The 19,687-nt window shown below is 47.3% G+C and overlaps 1 protein-coding gene across 1 annotated transcript in view; it reads left to right on the forward strand.

Moving 5' to 3' along the window:
* The window catches only part of CLMN (calmin), a 44,967-nt gene extending 32,518 nt beyond the window's left edge, over nucleotides 1–12,449 (forward strand). Inside the window, exon 13 of the mRNA XM_040257095.1 lies at nucleotides 1,871–12,449. Coding sequence (XP_040113029.1) covers nucleotides 1,871–2,035 — 165 coding nt within the window. The 3' untranslated portion in view covers nucleotides 2,036–12,449. The remainder of the gene's footprint in view (nucleotides 1–1,870) is intronic.
* The last annotated feature ends 7,238 nt before the right edge of the window (nucleotides 12,450–19,687 follow it).

Raw genomic sequence — 19,687 nt, forward strand, 5'->3', positions numbered from 1 at the left:
CAGTGTGTCCAACTTTTTGTGACCCCATGGACTGTAGCCTGCCAGGCTCCTCTGCTCATGGGGTTCTCCAGGCAAGAATACTGGAGTGGGATGCCATTCCCTTCTCCGGGGGCTCTTCCCGACCCAGAGATCAAACCCAGGTCTCCTGCATCACAGGCAGATCCTTTGCCTTCTGAGCCACCAGGGAAGCCTGAAAGGACTTAGATTATTCAAATGGAAAGACTCTGAAAAGTTCCCAACAGCCAGGAGTGTGATCTTCAGACATCTACCTCTCCGGTTCTTAAAAATAGAGAGGCAAGATTTGTTTCCCTCTCCTGCCATAAAATGGAAATATTAATTCACATTTTCCACTGGGCTTGACATCCTCATAGGAAAATAGTACTTTTAGCTTTTATGAGATAGAGTCTTTGAAAATTGAACCCGCAAGGTTGAGAAATGCCGTCGCATTTTCCATGCTTTTGAGCATTTATTACCTATGCAATTTTAAAAAAGTAGTTTAAAATTTCTCTAAAAACAGTTTTAAGAAGGAGAAAGAAATTCTTCCCCTTATCTGCATGGGAATCACTCAGTTTCCAGACCAGGGCAAAAGTTTAATCCCCTCTTGGCCTGGCTTCTTGCTGTATCAGGAGATGATTCAGGGAAGAGGTGATTTTTGCTTCTTATAATCTGTTACGTGCCCCAGATTGACCCCGAGGAGCTTACACACAGGTTCTGTAAACGCAGCTGCAAGCAGAGACCCCCAGCCTCGACTGCAATCAGATACTGTCTTCTGAGCCTTTTCTGTCACCACCACACAGCCCCCTTCTGGACTCTCCCCACCAGGCAACAGTAAAGCGTCATTTTAGTGCTGCCTGAGGGCTTCCCTGGTGGCTCAGCTGGTAAAGAATCCACCTGCAATGTGGGAAACCTGGGTTCGATCCCTGGGTTGGGAAGATCCCCTGGAGAAGGGAAAGGCTCCCCACTCCAGTATTCTGGCCTGGAGAATTCCATACAGTCCATGGGGTCGCAAAGAGTCGAACACGACTGAGTGACTTTCACTTTCACTTTCTGTTAAAATAAGATAAAAATAAGAGAAGAGGGACTTGCCTGGAGAGTGAGTGGCTAAGACTCGATGCTTCCAACACAGAGAGTCCCGGGTTGGATCCCTGGTCAAGGAACTAGATCCTGCATGCCACAACAGAGATTCCGCATGCTGCAACTAAGACCTGGTGCAGCCAGATAAATAAAAATAGATATTTTATATATATATATATACTCTCTTAACAGTATATATCTACTCTCTTCTCTTAAAAAAAAATAAGATACCTCTCACCAATATGTAACCTGGTAATCATTTTCAAGGTTAGATTCTGAAGCCAAGAACAAAAGCTAGATGGTAGAGAGGTGTGTTTTTGTTGCTAATGGCTATTTTTAAATGATTGGTCAGCAGGGAACGCCTCATTTCTCTCCTTAGATTCCTTAGGAAGCCCCTCTGTTCCTGGGAGCATAAAAAAGAGCTGTCAGCCTCGAACTCTGCGTTCAGGGCACTGCCCTATAACGGGACACGTCCTGGAGGAGGGTGCGGAGCTGGCCCGGGTCTCGGCTTTGTCACAAAAGTCATTGTGTGGGCTGGAGAAAGCCCCTCCACCCACCCCACGAGATTCAGCAGGCCCATCTGCAGAATGGGGCTAACAGCCCTTCTGTCTTGGTGTCGTGGAGATGAAGCGAGAGCGTCCTGGGACCCCGCCCTCCACCTGGGTCTGCCCCTCGCTGGGAAGCCGTTGGCTCTCCAGTTGGGCAGTGAGGCTGGAGTTCAGGGAGGGAGTGGGGTTCCCCTGGGTGGAGGAACCCCGCTTGTGACTGCTTTGGTGTGTCTCCCTCCTGCAGGAAGGCCAACCACTCGGGCAAAGCCAGGCTGCGGGAGATCCACAGCTCCCAGAGCGACTCGCTGACACAGCTGGTCCAGCAGCCGGACGTGATGTACTTTATCCTCTTCCTCTGGCTCCTGGTTTACTGCCTGCTGCTCTTCCCCCAGCTGGACGTCAACAGACTCTGATGCGTGCGTCTGCGTAATAAAAGAGACAGGACCCTGGCCGTGGGGTGGGCATTCTCCTTCTTCCACTTCTTGCCTATTCTGGATGGGGCACTTCTGCAGATAGTGGAAGACCTCCAAGGAAACTTAGACCCCCACACCCACCCTTCCTCACTATTTTTTTTTCATGTTTCCTTTCGTTTTCTTTTCTTGTAAGTGCTAAGCATGCTTTCCTCTTAGGCTGTGAACATAACACTCAGGTGTGTGGCCGGATCCTTGGGTGGGGTTTGTTTGTGTGCCTTGTTCTGTCAGGTATTACTGTTAAGCTTCATGGCTGAGACTTATGGGGCTTCCCAGGTGGCTCAGTGGTAAAAACTCTGCCTGCTAGTGCCAGAGACACAAGAGATGCAGGTTCGATCCCTGAGTCGGGAAGATCCCCTGGAGAAGGAAATGGCAACCCACTCCAGTATTCTTGCCTGGGCAATCCCATGGACAGAGGAGCCTGGCGGGCTACAGTCCATGGGGTCGCAAAGAGTCGGACACGACTCACCGGCTGAGCACAAGCACTGATTCTTAGCTCGCTCAGCTTTTAAGGTCCCAGATGGACTTGAGTTTGTCACCTCCTAATGACAAAGGGGATGAATACCCCCGGGAGAGCCCCTATGGGAAGAAAACTGCCCCACTTTCCTCCACGAGGGGCATCTGGGTAAAGGCGCTGGGGGCTCCGTGGTGGTCTGGTGGTTGGTCGTGGTCTTTGCAGGGCGGGAGAGGGGATTATCTAAAAAACAGCACAGAACTGCTGGCCCTAGGAAAGTGCGTCCACAATCAGCAAAATTCACAGAAAGTAAAGGCTGGGTCATGAGCTGCAGTGCACATTTGTTCACACTAGGGTGTTTTTCTAGGGAGGGGATGTATTTTCATTTTGCTTTTGCACTGACTGAATTGAGATAAAGCTGTGATTTTTCAAACCTTTTCCACCCATGGAATCCTCCGTTCAAGAGGATTCTTGGGGTGGTCTAGTCGAAACATGAAAAGCAGAGCTTTGGCTGACTCGGGGCAAGGCCTGGGATTACTCTTGCTTTGTCTAGGCAGGCCCGCACCCATACCCCCCACCTCCGGCTTCCATCTGTGGCTCCTGAGGCTGGTACCCAAGGCCCCACAGAGCACTGTAAACACCAAGAGCCTCCCAAAGCCCCAGGAGGAGGGCGGGGTGACCTGGCTGAGAATGAGCTCTGATTGGTGTTAGAGCATGTAGTAGCCCAGCAGGTTCCTGTTCCGAGAACACCTGTGTACACACTGCCACACAGTGTGAGTCTCAGCACCGCCTTCCTTTGTGGTCCATTATAATGGGTTTCTTGAATAGGAGAAAGGTTTCTGGAAGGCATCTTGAGAAGTAGCCAGAACTGGCAGGTGATAGAGGAAGGTCATCCAGCCACCCTTTGGTCTTCCGTCTTCCTTCTACCCTGGGCTCCCTTCTTCCTTTCAAGACACAGGCCCTACCTCCCTGGGTATCGCTTCCTTCTCCCCTTGTCCTCCCATGCTCAGAAAGCATATCGAGTGAGACTTATAAACCCTCAGACTATGAGATCAAGAGGGGCGTTCAGACAGCATCTTTGCTGCTGAACCCAGAGAGGCAGAGCCGTTTGACCAAGATCACACAGCCAACCAGGAGCAGGCTTGCAAGTGTACTCAGGCCACCCGATGTCCCCCCCGGAGCTGTCCCCTCTCTTAGGGAACTTCTCTTGGGCCCAGGGATGGTCTGAAAAAAATAAAATAATAAAATGAATAGATAAAAATGTCCTCATTTAAAACAAAACCAAAATTTTTAGGTCAACAGCCAACCTTTGTTTTTTTCTCATATTTTTCCCACGAAGTTTTGTTCATTTCCAGGCTTGTCCACCCGTTCCTTCTGGAATATCCTTCACGGCTCTAACAGTCTGTCAGCTGACACGCCAGTGTTGTTCTTACTCTAAGAATCATGCTTCTCTCTCTGCAAGCCAAGGGCTTGCTTATTTTGAGCAGTGGGTCTCCAGTTTACAGAATTCCAGCATAGCCAAAAGAATTTACCTAGCACATTTGAGTTGATGACAGCCAAAACCTGACTTCTATCCCACTCTGGTTATAGCCTGCCTTCTCTCCATGAACGAATCTAAGCCTTCCAAGCTGAAAGCTGCTGGGAGCTTGGAGCAATTCCATCTAGAGGGCCAAGTGTCCCATGGAAAATGAGCTAATTAATGAGCTCCCTAGCATCATTGAACGCTCAAAGGTACAGATACTAAAGATTATGTGTGTGATATTTTATAACTCTGGACACCAAGCAGTCCTCACCTAAATTAGATGCTTGAAGAGCCAAGGAAGAGCTGACCCAAACGTTAATCATTTCATTTTACGGATCTAGACCTTGTTCAGAAAAGTCTGCAGGTTTTCTCTCTCACCCATTACAAAGTGTAATATTGTTTAAAACCATCTACTGGCAAGATGCCTGAAAGTCATTTAGTTCAAGTTGGCAGCAAACTGATTTTTTTTTTTTTTTTAAGAAAAAAAGATTCTCAATTGAGGATAGGCTTATGTGAATGAAGTCAGTTATAGAAGGTGAGTAAGAAGCCAGCAGGACAAACCACCCCATGGTTTGTTTTTTTTAAGAATTTATTTTTAATTCTTATCCAAGTAATACATATTCATAGTTTAAAAAGAAACAAATACAAGAAAGCTTTTAATGGAAACTGGCAATCTCCTGTGTCTTGCTTCCTGCAAGTAACCCTTTCAACTCTTCCTATTTCTTCTAATATTTACCTTTGCATTTCTATATAACATGCTTATATTTCTTTTTATGTTTAGAATTTAGAATAGCAACATATCTACTGGCTTGCAGAGAAGGATCTTGCTCTTATCCTAACCCCACTTTGTTTTTCCAGCAGAGTTAGATTTTGTTGTTTGGTACGTCTCTCTTCATCGTGAGCCTATGAGGTCTGTTTACTTCTGAACCAAGTGGTGGACTATAGTTGCTTGTCTTTTCTCGTCAAATTTTTTCTCCTTGATGATGATGATGATGGTGGTGATTTTGGTGTGCCACCTTCCTTAGTAACTTCCTGAGAAAAGAACATGGGAAGCAAATATTTTGAGATTTTGCATAACTTAAAACGTCCTTATTCTGCCCTTACCCCGGGGTAGCTGGATATAGAATTGTGGGTGGAAAATAATACTCTCCCACCACTCCCACCTCCAACATGGTTGTTGAGATTCTTAATGTCATTCTGATTTCCAGGCCTTTAGCTTTGACCTGGGTTTCTCCACCTTCCCAGGAAACACTTCAGATCCCTTCCTTCTTAGTGTTCTGAACAGTCCCAGTGACGGTGTACCCTTGATGGCGTACCTCGTTCTGGGCTCTCATGGGAAATTTCTTAAGTTTTCTTGTAACTGTTCACATTTTTTCTTTCTGGACCACCTGTTGTTCCAATGTTGGACCTCCCAGGCTAATCCTCTAATATTGTTTTTTCTATTTCTCATCTCTTAATTTTTTATCTGCTTGCAAAGACAGTTAACTTTATCTTCTCAGTGTTCCTGGTGAATGGTTTTTAATTTCCGAAACATTTTGTGGCGGTTCTCTTGTTTCTGTTTTATAGTGTCCTGTTCTTGTTTTGTGGCTGCAGAACTTACCTCTCTGGATGTTCATGATAGTGGGGTTTTGAGGAACTTCTTTTCTGCTGTTTTGCTTTTATTTCCTCTAAGTTCCCTTTCTTTTGGTTAGTCTCAACCTCTGCCTTTCATGTTACATGTTTTCTTGAGATATCTAGTGATCCTGCAGATCTGCTCTTGTGTAAGAGTGATATTTCAAAAAATGGACCAGAAACTCTATGTGTCAACTTGTGGATTTTCCTGTAGGGTCACCAGGTGGACACCTGAACTCTTCAGGGGAGGACCACACATATCAATAGTTGCAGGTCGTTTCTCATTGTGTTTCTTTAGAGATATTTCCACTTCTCTCTGAGCATACACAGGGCTGCTACTAGCCTATGCAGAGCCCTCATGCAGTTTCAAAAGGGCATTCCCTCTGAGTGGATGACTTCAAGATAGGTGCCCCTCTGGGGCAGAAGCCCGCCGTGGGCATGTGGACAAACTGGCAGGCGCATCGTTTACCTCTTTCTCCAGGGAAAGGCTTGAGGAGCAGAGCAAGGACTAGGGTTAACTCCCAGTTGCCCCTTAGCCTTGCCCCTTTGTGCAGTGCACAGACTGGAGGGCCATACCCAGAGATGCCGGCGCACACCTGAGCACTCGCATCCTGACGTCTGAGCAGGCGTCTCATTACCATCAGTATGTAGACACAATGAGTCGGTCCTGCCGCGCTGTGCCTGGTGTCCCTGGGTTGGAACTCCTCTGCTTCCCCCGAGGAGTGGCTGCAGCTCGGTACCACACCTCTCCTCTGCACATACGAGGCATTGGGATTCCTTGGCCCTGCCCGTCTGCCTCCACTCTGCCCGTGCCATAAATGGGTTGGCGTCTCTCACCTGCTGTCCCCTCCTCTCCATCGCTCTGTCTTCATGATGCCATCACTTCCATTCCTTTGCTCTTGTTTCTCTGGGCTCTTGCCAGGGAAGACATGAGCCCATGTGCTCAGGTCACCATCTTGAACATGTGGGCCCTCTCTATGCAGTCCCCTGCGTGCTCTCTCCCTGCTGGTTAGGCAAGCTTGCTGCTGTGTGGACACACTTGTGAACTTGCCCTGAGTCCTGCTGAGCTGGTGGTCTTCGAGCGTCTTCAGTTCACACTGGGCCAAGTGGGGGGGGGTTGGGGAGGGAACACAGTGCTCCCCTCAATGCCACAGTGCAGATAAGGGTTCTCCTTCCTGCCTCTTTCACCTCCTGCCCCCACACAACCATCTTACAGCTGCTGCTGCCCCCAAGCTCCATGGAGTCATGCACTTTTTAGGTTTTCCTTGCCTTGCTTCATTGGGAAACCAGTAGCCCACACTGGTGTCGGCCAGTGAACAATACGGCTGCTCCCTCTGTTGGGTGACTGTTTGGAACTGTGAGCAGTTTATCCCAGTCAAGCTGGGACTCTGTGGGGAGATGGGTTCCCACCAGGACTGAAAACGGAGTACCATCTTCTTTGCCCCTTAGACAGCCACTCCAAATACAGGCTGCTTCTCTCTTTCTGGGATTCAGCAGAATTCTCCCCAACTCTCTTCTCATCCCTGTGCAGTGCTAACCTGCTCTGTGTGAGGGTTGATCTCATAGAAGGCAGAAGATTTGGAGGCTGCCTCCCTGTATAGCCGATCTCCATAGATTGTAGATTGTTCACTAGCCTTAGGGATCACGTAGGGATCACAGTGCCTCATTTAAGAAATGAGAAAGGCGAGGATCAGGAAGGAGAAATGACTAGTCCCAGTGTTGCTTAGTGCCCTCAGGAGGGACATCTTGACACCCAAGTGAGTTTTCTGCAAGCCTCCGGTCCCAGAAGCTCTCTTGCACCTCCTTTCCCATCGAGGATTCAGAGCATCCAGGAGCTGATCTCAGACACAAGCCCGAGGAAACAAGGAAAGACTGTATCTTCCTGAATACCAGAATTCATGGTGGCTTCCTTGTTAAGAATTCTCCTGTCTCCATGGCCGTGTCATTGAAGGGCAGTCCTGTGACGCACTCTCTTTCATGCGACCTTGGCTTGTCTTAACTCTCCGGAATGCCACTCAGCTTGCAGCTGTGGCCTCTCTCTCCTTTCTGCTTGGAGACCTCCCCAGCCATCTCCACTGACGTCCTAAAGTCCCCGAGGTGGGCTCTGTGCAAGTTTCAAGCCAGCATGGCTCTTCAGAACCTTCTTGGTGATGCTCTGGCCAGGAAACGAGCCCATGATGCCCTTCGGGTCCAGAGGTGTTATTTCTCTCACCCCAACATTGCATCATCTCTGCTGAAACCACCTTTGGGGGCAGATTTAGTGCCTGGGGCCACAGCTGCCATCCGGAACCCCCACTGAACGGCTGGCTGGGTCTTCATCCAGTCTGTCCAGCTGCTGAGCGGGGCTGCGCTCAGGACGAGGGCCAGGACCTGGCTGAGCAGCTGAAGGCTGAGAGCCAGCATGAGTGATAACATGCTCATTTGCTGGAAATGGCTGCAGAGTTTGCCTTAACGGTTAGCCAGCGTCAGGGAGCCAAGAAATGAGATATGGCTTCTTCGCTGGACATGAAATCCCACAGATCTTTTTTTGTGCTGTCTCTTGTCAGGCACCTCGTTGAGGAAAAACAGTCAGCGAAGGGAAGTGAACCTGATGCAGACAGAGCCAGGACTCAGTTTGTTTTGCATCCAGAATTTTCCATTTCCATGGTGAGCATGCAGATGCTATGGCCTCAGGCTCCAGGTGAGCCCTGGCCCTCCGTTCTCTGGTGCATGACAGCTCTACAGTGGCCCGCAGGTCTTCACCATCCTTCACTCTCTTGGGCACTGCCAGCTTGGGAAGGGGCAAAGGCCTGGAGACTCTGAGCCCCTACTTCCCAGGGGTCAGCAGATATCATCAGAATTCCGGAACCACTCTGATATTTTCTGGAATTGCCAAGTCCTCCTGCACAGGGAAGATCAACTTCAGTTCAGTTCAGTTCAGTCGCTCAGTCGTGTCCGACTCTTTGCAACCCCATGAATCGCAGCACGCCAGGCCTCCCTGTCCATCACCAACTCCCGGAGTTCACTCAGACTCACATCCATTGAGTCAGTGATGCCATCCAGCCATCTCATCCTCTGTCATCCCCTTCTCCTCCTGCCCCTAATCCCGCCCAGCATCAGAGTCTTTTCCAAAGAGTCAACTCTTTGCATGAGGTGGCCAAAGTACTGGAGTTTCAGCTTTAGCATCATTCCTTCCAAAGAAATCCCAGGGCTGATCTCCTTCAGAATGGATTGGTTGGATCTTCTTGCAGTCCAAGGGACTCTCAAGAGTCTTCTCCAACACCACAGTTCAAAAGCATCAATTCTTTGGCGCTGTGTTTTCACAGTCCAACTCTCACATCCGTACATGACCACAGGAAAAACCATAGCCTTGACTAGACAGACCTTAGTCGGCAAAGTAATGTATAATTTGTTCTGAGAACCTTGATGAAAACCCATCCGACAAGCAGTCACCTCTAGCCCAGGGGTATAACACCAACAAGCCAAAAAGCATCCTCGTCTGTGGGAAGAAGACAGCCAGTGTTTCATGCTGTTTGACCACATGGTGTTAAATACACAAGAGTCTGGCCCTGATCCCACTGGTAACTTTAAAATCCCTGACACTTAGATGTCAAGGCCAGCTTTCATCTGGCAGAAACTTCTCTAACTAAAGCCACCCGCCCACTCATTTTATAGTCACTTCCTTCCCCAGGAGGTTTTATGGATTGGAGAGGAGGGCAGGTTTGGGAATCAGCCGGATTTAGGTTCTAGTTCCAGCTCTGTCTCTAGATACCTGGATGACCTTGGGCAAATAACCTCTCTGACCATCTTCTGTGCAGAGTAGATACTCAGTACATGTTTGTTGAGTGAATCATAGTTTCCTTGTGGACTTGCCCAGTGGTCTAGTGGTTAAGACTCCATGCTTCCACTGCAGGGGACACAGGTTCGAGTCTTGATTGGGAAAGTACCACGTGTGGCCAAAAATATTAATAGCTTCCTTGTGAGCTTGTTACAACATTGTATGCTGCTCAGCAGCTCCTTGTCTGCCTATCCCTCCTCGCCAAGCTTTGACTAGACCTCCTTTCATTATATTCAGTTACCATAGCTTTTCCCAGCTTCTTTCCAACCCACCTCCCTCTTGCCAGCTGCTCTGTCTCAAACCTGACTCATACCTTTTATAAGAGGAAGTCTACCCATGAACTCACTGGACCCTTAACAATCACAGGAGGTGGTTCTTTCACCACAGGAGGTGGTGCTTTTAGCTTTAGAGGAAGCTAAAACACAAGAAGGAAAAATAACAAGATCATAGAGCTGGCAGGTGGCAGAACCACAAATATAGGACTTCCTTCCAAACGTTGATTTCCACCCTAGACTTCACTGCTTAGGAACTAAGCTTTGATTCTGATTCTTACTGACTTCAGTCTAGTTGGCAAGAGTGGATGAGGACCTCAGAGCTGGGCAGGTGGTGAACTTTATCCGTCACTTGCAACCCCCCACCTTGCGTTCTTTCCCTTTCTAGGTTTCTACACACTTTGACCCTTCCCTGGTGACTCAGTGATAAAGAATCCACCTGCAATGCGGGAGACCCAGGTTCTATCCCTGGGTCAGGAAGATCCCCTGGAGGAAGGCATGGCAACCCACTCCAGTATTCTTGCCTGGAGAGTCCCATGGACAGAGGAGCCTGGTGGGCTACAGTCCATGGGGTCGCAAAGAGTTGGACACAACTGAGTGACTAACACTTTCACTTTCCACAAGAACACTGATTAAATATTTCCTTCATCCTCAGTTTGTAAAAGTGACTGAGTAATATTGTACATCAATTATACTTCAATTAAAAATAAGTTTAAAAAAATTTTAATAACTGAGGACACCCCAAATTCAAGTTTTAGCCTAAGGTTGCAAATTTATAACCAAAATGACTGCTTTTAAAGGGCCTTTAGCAGCATAAACTCAGTGTCTAACATTCAAAAGTGGGTGACTTTAATTAACTGCCCCCAGCTCTTCATTCAGTCCTCCTAAAACGCTTTTCAGAGCGGAAGAGGGGCCCCCTCCTTTGAAGCAAATTTCATTGTCCTGGGAAGAACACAATTAAAATAAGGATGAGAACATGAATTCCTGGGAGGAAGACAACTGGTTGGTCTGTGAGATAGGAATCACCATTTTTTTCCTTTGTTCTGCCTTTAAAAAGTTGTGGGTTTTGCATTGTTGTAAAAACAAATAGAAAAGTGTCTTTTGATAGTTTTTTTTTTTTTTTCCATTTGCAATAGTTCCCACTTCTCTTAGCCCCACCAGAAGTCAGTAGACTTTGCTGTGAGGATAACCACAACATGCCTGTATTCCTAAGGGTTCAAACACTTTTTAAAAGGAAACTCATAAGAGTGTCTGTAACCTAGAGAGTTGACAGTGTTCCAGAGTAGGACAGCGCTCGCCTGGCTGTTAGGAACGCATGTCCTAGCTCGGGCCCACCTGCTGCGACACCTTGAATAATTTACCTTTCTGGGTTGGAAGTTGGAAGACCTCTTTTTAGAAGTTCATTCTAGATTTAAAAATCCAAAGGTTAGCAAGTTTTGTTTTTTTTTTTTTAAACATCTCAGTAAGTGGCCTATTTGCTTAGAATAAATGTGCCTCTGCATTTGTAAGTGAATTCCAAAGCTTAGAGCACAGCTTCCGGCTTTAGTATTTAGAAAGGTGCCTTTGGAAAGGGTTTGGTGGAATAAAAGGTAGTCTGTCTGTGGAAGGTGTGGGGGTGGAAGCTTGTAGAACGTGCCAGATCTGCTTCCTGGGCTCCCAGAACTAAACTGGTCTCCTTAAATTAAATCAGCATCTGACGCAGCAGTTTTCTCAGATTCGTTGAAATTCACAAGTTCAGCTGCAGAGCTGAACAAAGAGCAAATCAGAGGTGATACAGCAAATGTAAACACCTGGACCTTTCTATTCTCCTCTTTTCGCCCCCTGGTCCCTCTGAGCATCGACACGCATAGTGTTAGCCACTCGGTTGTGTCCGACTCTCTGCAACCCCGTGGACGGTGGCCCACCAGGCTCCTCTGTCCAGGCACAGAAATTCCAGTTGAATCAGAAGCTGCTTGCATTGGATCCTTGAAGCCAAAGATTGGCACGTGTGTGTAGAATGTCCCTGGGGTGGGTGTGGCACTTGGGGAACGGGTACCATGAAACAGAGGCCCTTTGCCCTTGAATTGCACCCTAAATTAGCTGCCAGCGTCACTTACATTGATGCTGGTAACGTCAGCCAAAGACAAAGAGTAAATACAGAAGGATGTTTGGGCCCTGCCATGGAGCAGGTGCATGGTCGGGACCAATTAATAAGCCTGACACAGGAGTTGTTGAAAGTGTATAGTATTGAGTGATGATAGGTTTATTTTTTCAAGGTCTGTGGTATGTTTAACAGATTCTCTGCTACCGTTTCTTTTAATATCATGGCAGGACTTAATTGATAATGTCTGAATATTTTTACTGAGAGGACTAAGAGAACTATTGGAAAAAAGTGAAATGTTATTTTGTAGTACAAGAATTATTTTGTCTATTTAGTATATACATAGCTGTAGCTTTGTTTAAAAAAAGGTATCTTTGTAAAAAAAGTTGTATGAACGTGCACTCTTATTTATTAATTATTGTAAATGAAGATATAAATGATTATTTGCATAATTTATACCTGTGGGAAATTAACTGGAGTGTTTGTTATTTGACTGTTTCCTATTAAGGAGTATTAGGCTTGGTGCTATGATGAATGGTCTTGTAAAATTACATGTATTCTTAAGAAAAATTTTGAGTATAAATCTCATGAATCAACCAGCTCATTGATCATTCTCATTTCCATGTGTATCTGTGCCTTTCCCAACCAGAAATTACACTGTCTTTCCTTCATCCGGACAAAGAGAACTGTTGCCTGGGTAAAAGTGAAGCTAACTGACTATAGAACCGTAGAGATTGTAAGAAATCCGTCTTTTTTTTAAAAGCATTAACTTGCCTTGCGCCTTTGCCGGTGCAGCTCTAAGAAGGAACAATAATGGTAGTGGTGATGGCACTTCCTGTGGGATTGGGAGTGGCCCTGTGATTCTGGAGTCAGGCTGGTTGCCTAGGTTTGAATCCTGGGTCTGTCTCTTACCAACCGTGTGATCTGTAACAAGTTACTGTAGTTATTACTGGTTATTACTAGCCTAAGTCCCTCAGAAAACAGAGCCTGAGTTAAACCTCGTGTGCTTGTGTATCACTGGTCAGTGGTGCGATCCGAGGACAGCAAGAGTGAAGCAAGGAAGGAGGAAGAGCAAATCAGAGGTGATACAGCAGCTATCTGTCACACACCTACCTAGCATCAGGCACCATTGTGGTCGCTCAGAATAGAGTAATAAATGAAACCAAATCGTTGTACTCCGAGCTTACATTCTAGCAGGGGAGACAGACATAAACGAAATAGGTAAAGTATATATATAGCATGTCAGATACCTGTCAAGACGTGATGCAAGAAAGACCAGGTCAGGAGCATCACGTGATGCAAGAAAGATCAGGTCAGGAGCATCGGTTTGGAGGTAGATGGGGAGGTGATACAATGTTAATAGGGAGGCCTCATTGAGAGGGAGACATTAGACTAAAGACTTGCAGAAGATGCAAGGACAACTCGCTTGAATAACTAGGAAAGAGCTTTTCAAGCGAAGGGGAAAGCAGGTGCAAAGGCATTGTGGTGGGTCATGCCTGGTGTTTTTAGGGGACACCCAAGAGCCTGGCGTGGCTAAAGCACAGATGATGGAGGCGGGAGAGAAGCAGGAGAGGACTTCACTGGGGTGGGGCGGGTAGGGCTGTGCTGGGTGTTTTAAGGACTTTGGCCTTCACCCTGAGTGACCTGGACTTCCTGGAGGATTTTGAGAACCTGGTGAGCCAGGCTTACCTTGGCCGCCGTGATGGCAATAGACTTGGGAACAAGGGCAGAACCTGGAGGCCAGCTAGGAGGCCATTGCGCCAATGCAGGAAAGAGGACGATGGTGCAGACCAAGATGGGGCCCCTGGGAGTGATGAGCGGTGGTGAGCTTTGTATTATCAGAGCAGACGCTCTGGGTTTGCTTATGGATTGGGTGTAGGGTGTGAGAGAAAGAGGATCTAGAAAAGCTCTAAGGGGACTTCCCTGGTGGTTCAGTGGCTAAGACTCTGTGCTCCCAGTGCAGGGGGCCTGGGTTCCATCCCTGGTTGGGGAACTAGATCCCATATGCCACAGCTAAGACCCTGCACAGCCAAATAATTTATATATTTTTTCTTTTTGGTAAAAAAAGAAAGGCTCTAAGTTTTGATCGGAGCAGTGGGAAGGGTGGAGGCGCTCTGGGCTGAGTTGGGGGAGTCATGCGGGGAGGAGGTTTGGAGTGCGAATGAGCACACTAAGCTGAGATGCTGGGTGCATTTCTCCTTGCCCTCTCCTTGCCCAAGTGTGCCAACCCTGGGATAGCCCAGCCCCGATAGCCCTTAGCTGCTCTGCTGCTGTGTCACGTTGGAGGCTTGGGAATCTCTGATGGGTTTTGGGAGCCCAGGTCCCCAGTGCATCAGGAGGCTGCTCCCTCAAGCTGGTTCTTCTGTCCTTCCCTTCCCTTCCCTCCTCTCCCCCTGTTTCTTCATGTGTGTAATCTTTTCAACACAGATGAAACCTTCCTTGACATGTGTGGAGGCTGCTCCTGCTTGAATGGAGGAACAGGGTGGAAACACATCAAACCATCTGAACCACATTAAAAGTGGGGCGGGAGGGTAACAGGATAGCAAGGGAGACCACGCGCTTAGACCACCAAAGCCTGAAACCAGCTGTGCGCAATCACGTTCGAACCTGGGGGCTTGAGTTTTCATTCGGACAAGGTGGTGATACCACTAAGCGTGCAAAGAAAGAGGGGGGTGACATTTTTCTTTCCAGGACTGCCTTAACATTTAGCTTGGGTTTCAGCTGCCTCTGACAGAAAACCTACAAAAAACAATGGCTTAAACATGATGGAGGGTTTTAGTCTTGTCTCTGTTGAGAGAGGCCATCGATCCGGGTTGGTTGGGCAGCTTCAGCCGTTCTTGCTGCCCCAAGTGTTCTTTTAGCTGCATGGTACCCAGACCACTGAACTCGTCTGCATGGTCCACGATGACATCTGTCCATCCAGAGCACGCATCCGTGTCCTCTGCGGCAGAAAGGAAGGAGAGGAGAACTGGGCTGCCCCCTCCTATAAGACTTCCCAGAAGAACCATGCGGCACATCAGCTTTCATCCCATTGTTCGTGCTGAGTCACTGAGCTCAGGTGCCAGGGAGGCAGGAAGCGGGTCCTTTGGCTGAATGCTCTGCTCAGTTAATTGCCAACAGGAAGAGACTGTAAGTCGGAATGGGCAATTAGCAGCGTTGGTGACACTTGGCCCACTCCTGGTGGTCAGATTGGGCCAGATGTGGGCAGTTTCTTCATTAAACAGTCTTGTACAGAGGGCCTGCTGGGTTTCATGAGGGCTCAGCATCACTGATAAAGACAGGAATGAGATCAAATCCATCCTCGGTAACGGCTCATGGAGGAGCTGGAGAGGCGAGCAATGCTTATGGAGTCCAGCTACCATTTCTTGAGCGGTCGCCCAGGTGCTGGACTAGGGCCTCACTGAATGATTATAAAACATCCCATGGGGAGGTAGCCACGTTCCGCCCATGAGAAGAGGTAGGAAAAAATGAAGGTGGGGAAAATGAGTTCCTTTACGTGCTGCCCAGCAGAGTTAGAATAAGAACCTGGGGCCACCAGCCTTTCCCCATCATATCAGCCTGCCTTTTGTGGCCCTGAAAGTGACCCCTGAGAGAAAGTGACCCTCCCAAGAGAATGTGGACTGGGGCACAGGGTCCACGGCTGCTCCAGACAGAGCTCACAGAGGCCCAGGGGGAGAGAGCAATCACCCATTCCTATCTGAGACTCACGTCCTGCAGTGGGGAGGAAGACAATAGGGGAGATTCCCTGGGCACTCTGAATCAGGGGTCATCTCTCCCAGGGACCCTAAGCAAGTCTCAACTCTCCCAGGCCTCAGTTCCTTCAAATGTGAAATAGAAATGATAACAACCCCAATGTGAGGCCTGAGATGACCTACTGTCTGTGAAAATACCCAAGAAATAACCCTAAATAAATGTTCACAGTTTTATCAGGAGAGCATCCTCCTTCCTTTCTCTTTTTAAACAACAGAATCCTAAAGGTTCAATTACTGATTTCTTTTAGAACTCGGCCCACTCCTACCCAATATTTATCATCAGCAGACTCTTCGCCACTGCCATAATCCTCGCGATGTAACGACAGCCTCGAATGTTCTAGATAGAGCAGTATTGCTATACTACAGCTCTCTCTGGCCCTGGGCAGCAGTGTCCCAACCACTGAGATCTGGCACGAAGGGGCAGAATTAATTATCATGAGAGCTGCACCCCTGCCGACAGAATCCTTGTATTGGGTCAGTCCTACTGGGTTATAGCGGCCCATCTGTAGTAACCACACACACACACACACCTAAAGTCTGAGTGTAGTATTTAATCTCATTCCTGTCGATTGATTGTCTCTTCGGGGGTAGCGGGTAGGCCTTCCGTACAAGACTGTTCAATGAAGAAACTGCCCATATCTGGCCCAATCTGACAACCAAGACTGGGCCAAGTGTCACCAAAAGATCACGTTGCTGTGTAGTCACTAAGTTGTGTCCGACTCTGCGATGCTGTGCACTGTAGCACACCAGGCTCCTCTGTCCTTCACCATCTCCCAGAGTTTGCTCAAACTCATGTCCACTGAGTGGGTGATGCTATCTAACCGTCTCATCCTCTGTTGTCCGCTTCTCCTCCTGCCTTTATTCTTTCCCGGCATCAGGGTCTTTTCCAGTGAGTCAGCTCTTTGCATCAGGTGGCCAGAGTATTGGAGCTTCAGCTTCAGCATCAGTCCTTCCAATGAACATTCAGGGTTGACTTTAGGATTGACTGGTTTGATCACATAGGCGCTGTTTTATAGGAAATTACTCACTACGAAGTATTAGCTCAGTCTCTGGAGACTCTGGGAGGGTCCCAGACGACACCCCTTGCAGGAATGTGTACTTGCAGATGGAGATTGGGTAGGAGTGTGGACAGGAGCCCTGCCCATCTGAGCAGCGTTCCCTAAATCAGAATCTATGGGGAGAAACTAGGCTTTCCCAAGCTATCTGGATGAAGGACCTTTTAAAAAGTATTTATTTCTAGTTTCTCATCGACCAAGTTTTGTAAAATACATTGCACATTAAGTACCTCAGAAATGATATTAAAAATGATGTGAATAATACAAGTCATAAATTTTTTTTTTTTTTTTTTTTGCCGCACCATTTGACTTTTAGGGTCTTAGTTCCCCACCAGGGATTGAACCTGGGCTCTTGGCAGTGAAAGCCCAGAGTCTTAACCACTGGACCACCAGGGGATTTCCCCTAATTTTTTATTATCAAATGTAATAGACATAAAATTGTCCTGTAACATCCCTCAAAGATGAATTTACTTCTTTGAGGCTCAGGGACCTACGGGGAGCCAGAGGCGAACCCCTGAGTAGCATAGCACCTCCAGCCTTCTAAAAGGAAATGATCATCTTTGTTTTGAGGCAACCACAGTAATTTTCCATTAATAGGCACTGCTTATCTAAACTTCTGGGTCACAGCTGACTGGTTTATTTTCTAATAATTTTCCATTTCTTTGCAAGGAGTATAAGGTCCTCACAGATATGTGGTCTAAATTTTGTTTTGAGGGTAGCTCACCAAGTTTCATAAAGGCATGTGGTATTTCTTATTTGACTGATACAGCTGGACTGAGAAAGGTCATCTGAGTTGATGAGGAGGTAGGAGGAGAGGCAGCCCCACTGGATCACACACTTGAAGTGGCCATCAGAACCAGCCCAGCTCCACCAGGGCTGCCCAGAGCTGCCCATCCACTGCCGGAAATGGATGATGAAAGACTCACGGCAGTTTCATCCCAACAAGCCTTACTGGGTTTGGTTCTGAGCCTCCACTGAATTCAGGTCTGGCAAGCAGGCTTGTCCACCACTAGAAGAATTATGGCTGCCAGGGCAAGGCACTGTCTAGGGCCTGTGGTTATCAGAGATGTGGGAGATTTTGTCCCAACTGTCACCCTTGGGACCCAGGAGAATGCCTGGCTTCAGTAAGCCTGCATCCTCCAGCATCGTCAAAGCACCAGACACGACCAAATCAGGTTTCTCCCCTCCTCTTAAACACTCAGGGATTCCCTGGACACCAGTTGGGAAGGGGGTCAAGTTCCAAAATGTCCTGTGTACAGCAGGTGAAACGGTAGCTGGCATTGTACTCCACGGACCAGTGAAGCCTGTAACCAGAAACAGACCATTGCATAGGTGCTATGGGAAAATATTTAGTTTTTCTAAATCTATCCAAAAATGGTGTCTTTCACTTTTACCGTCTATGTGATAAGCAGGATAAAACTCTAGGCTGCCCTCCCCTAGCACATTCTATAACTCGTTTCAAGGTCATTAGTAGTAGTAGTGTTAGTTGCTCGGGCATGTCCGACTCTTTGTGACCCCATGGACTGTAGCCTGCCGGGTTCCTCTGTCCATGGGATTCTCCAGGCAAGAATACTGGAGTGGGTTGCCATTCCCTTCTCCAGGGGATTGAACCTGGGTCTCCTGCATCACAGGCAGATTCTTTACCATTTGAGTTACAGGGAAGCTCTTCTTCAAGATGACTGCAAGGAGCTGATTCATCGGGTCCACGGCCGGATAGGTGTGGTCTTCACATCAGTTAGGGATTACATTCAGCTGCATGTTACAGAACTCTGACTTCGATGCTTTCACCACACAGGGTCCGTTTTTCACACCGGACATTGAAGCAGGTGGTCCCAAGGTGTAGTGGCTCCACGATGCCACCAAAGGCTCAGATTGCTCCCGTCTTCCGTTCTGCCGTCTTAGCATGGTCTCTTCTGGTGATGAGATGGCCTCTGCAGTCCCAGCCTCACATTCCTGTGCTAGGAAGGCAGAAGGAAACCACACAGAGTATAAAATAGTTCCCATAGACGTTCACCTAAGAACCATTGACCAACACTGTGAAACAGGAAGCCCTGTGCTGCAAGGGAGGTTGGGAAATGTAGTTCTGTAGCTAAGAATTTTGCGGCCCCATGAGAAAGAAAAATCTGTTAAAATAGAAAGAACTAATCCTGGGGAGGCAGCCAGTCCTGTCTGCTCCAGCCTCCTCTTCGCCATCTTGGGAAGTGGATTTAGCTTGTTATTTTCCCAATGGAACAGCTGATAAAAATGACCATTAGTTAAATATCTATTATGTGTATATATATCTTTCAGAAAAAAAAGACACTTTTGTCTGTTCATGTCTGATTTTTCTTTAGAATTTTTGGTCTTCTGCTCAATTAAAAAAATTTTTTTTGACCTCATCCCACAGTATTGTGGTACCCTAGTTCCCCAAGTAGGGATTGAACCCACGTCCCCTGCATTGGAAGGCAGAGTCTTAACTACTGGCTCACCAAGAAAGTCCCTAACTATCTATTATAAACCAGAAAGTTTGTCAGACCCTTTATGTTCATTTCCTCCTTCAACCTTCACAATAATAACCTGGGAGGTAACTTATTATCATTTCCATTTTATAGACAAAGAAACAAATGGAGGCTGAGAAATATCAAGTACCTCATCCAAGGTGTCACACAGGAAACTGATGACAAAATCTAAATTTTAATCCTGATGTCTCTGTCCCTAAAATCTAACTTTCCACTATAGCTCAGCATACATTAATGGTTGTCTCAGAGGAAGGGCTGGGGCTGAGAGATTTTCTTGCTGAAGCTTATTCTAAATTCAGCATCTTTTGTATCCTGGCTATTTTCCTCTGCTGCCTACCTCATAGGTTAACCTCACTGACATTAATAATAAATAACCTGGTACCCAGCCTCAGATGGACACCTGTATTATTTTGGTTTCCACAGACATTTTTGTAGCAGAACTCCCGTAAATACAAGGGCTCAAAAGTTCACCTGTCTCTTGGAGTCCAGTGAAACCTGAGTCTTAAGTAAATTGATCAGTCAAGAGTCTTAGTT

This window comes from Oryx dammah, unplaced genomic scaffold (assembly GCF_014754425.2).
Source record: "Oryx dammah isolate SB20612 unplaced genomic scaffold, SCBI_Odam_1.1 HiC_scaffold_16, whole genome shotgun sequence".
NCBI lineage: Eukaryota > Metazoa > Chordata > Mammalia > Artiodactyla > Bovidae > Oryx > Oryx dammah.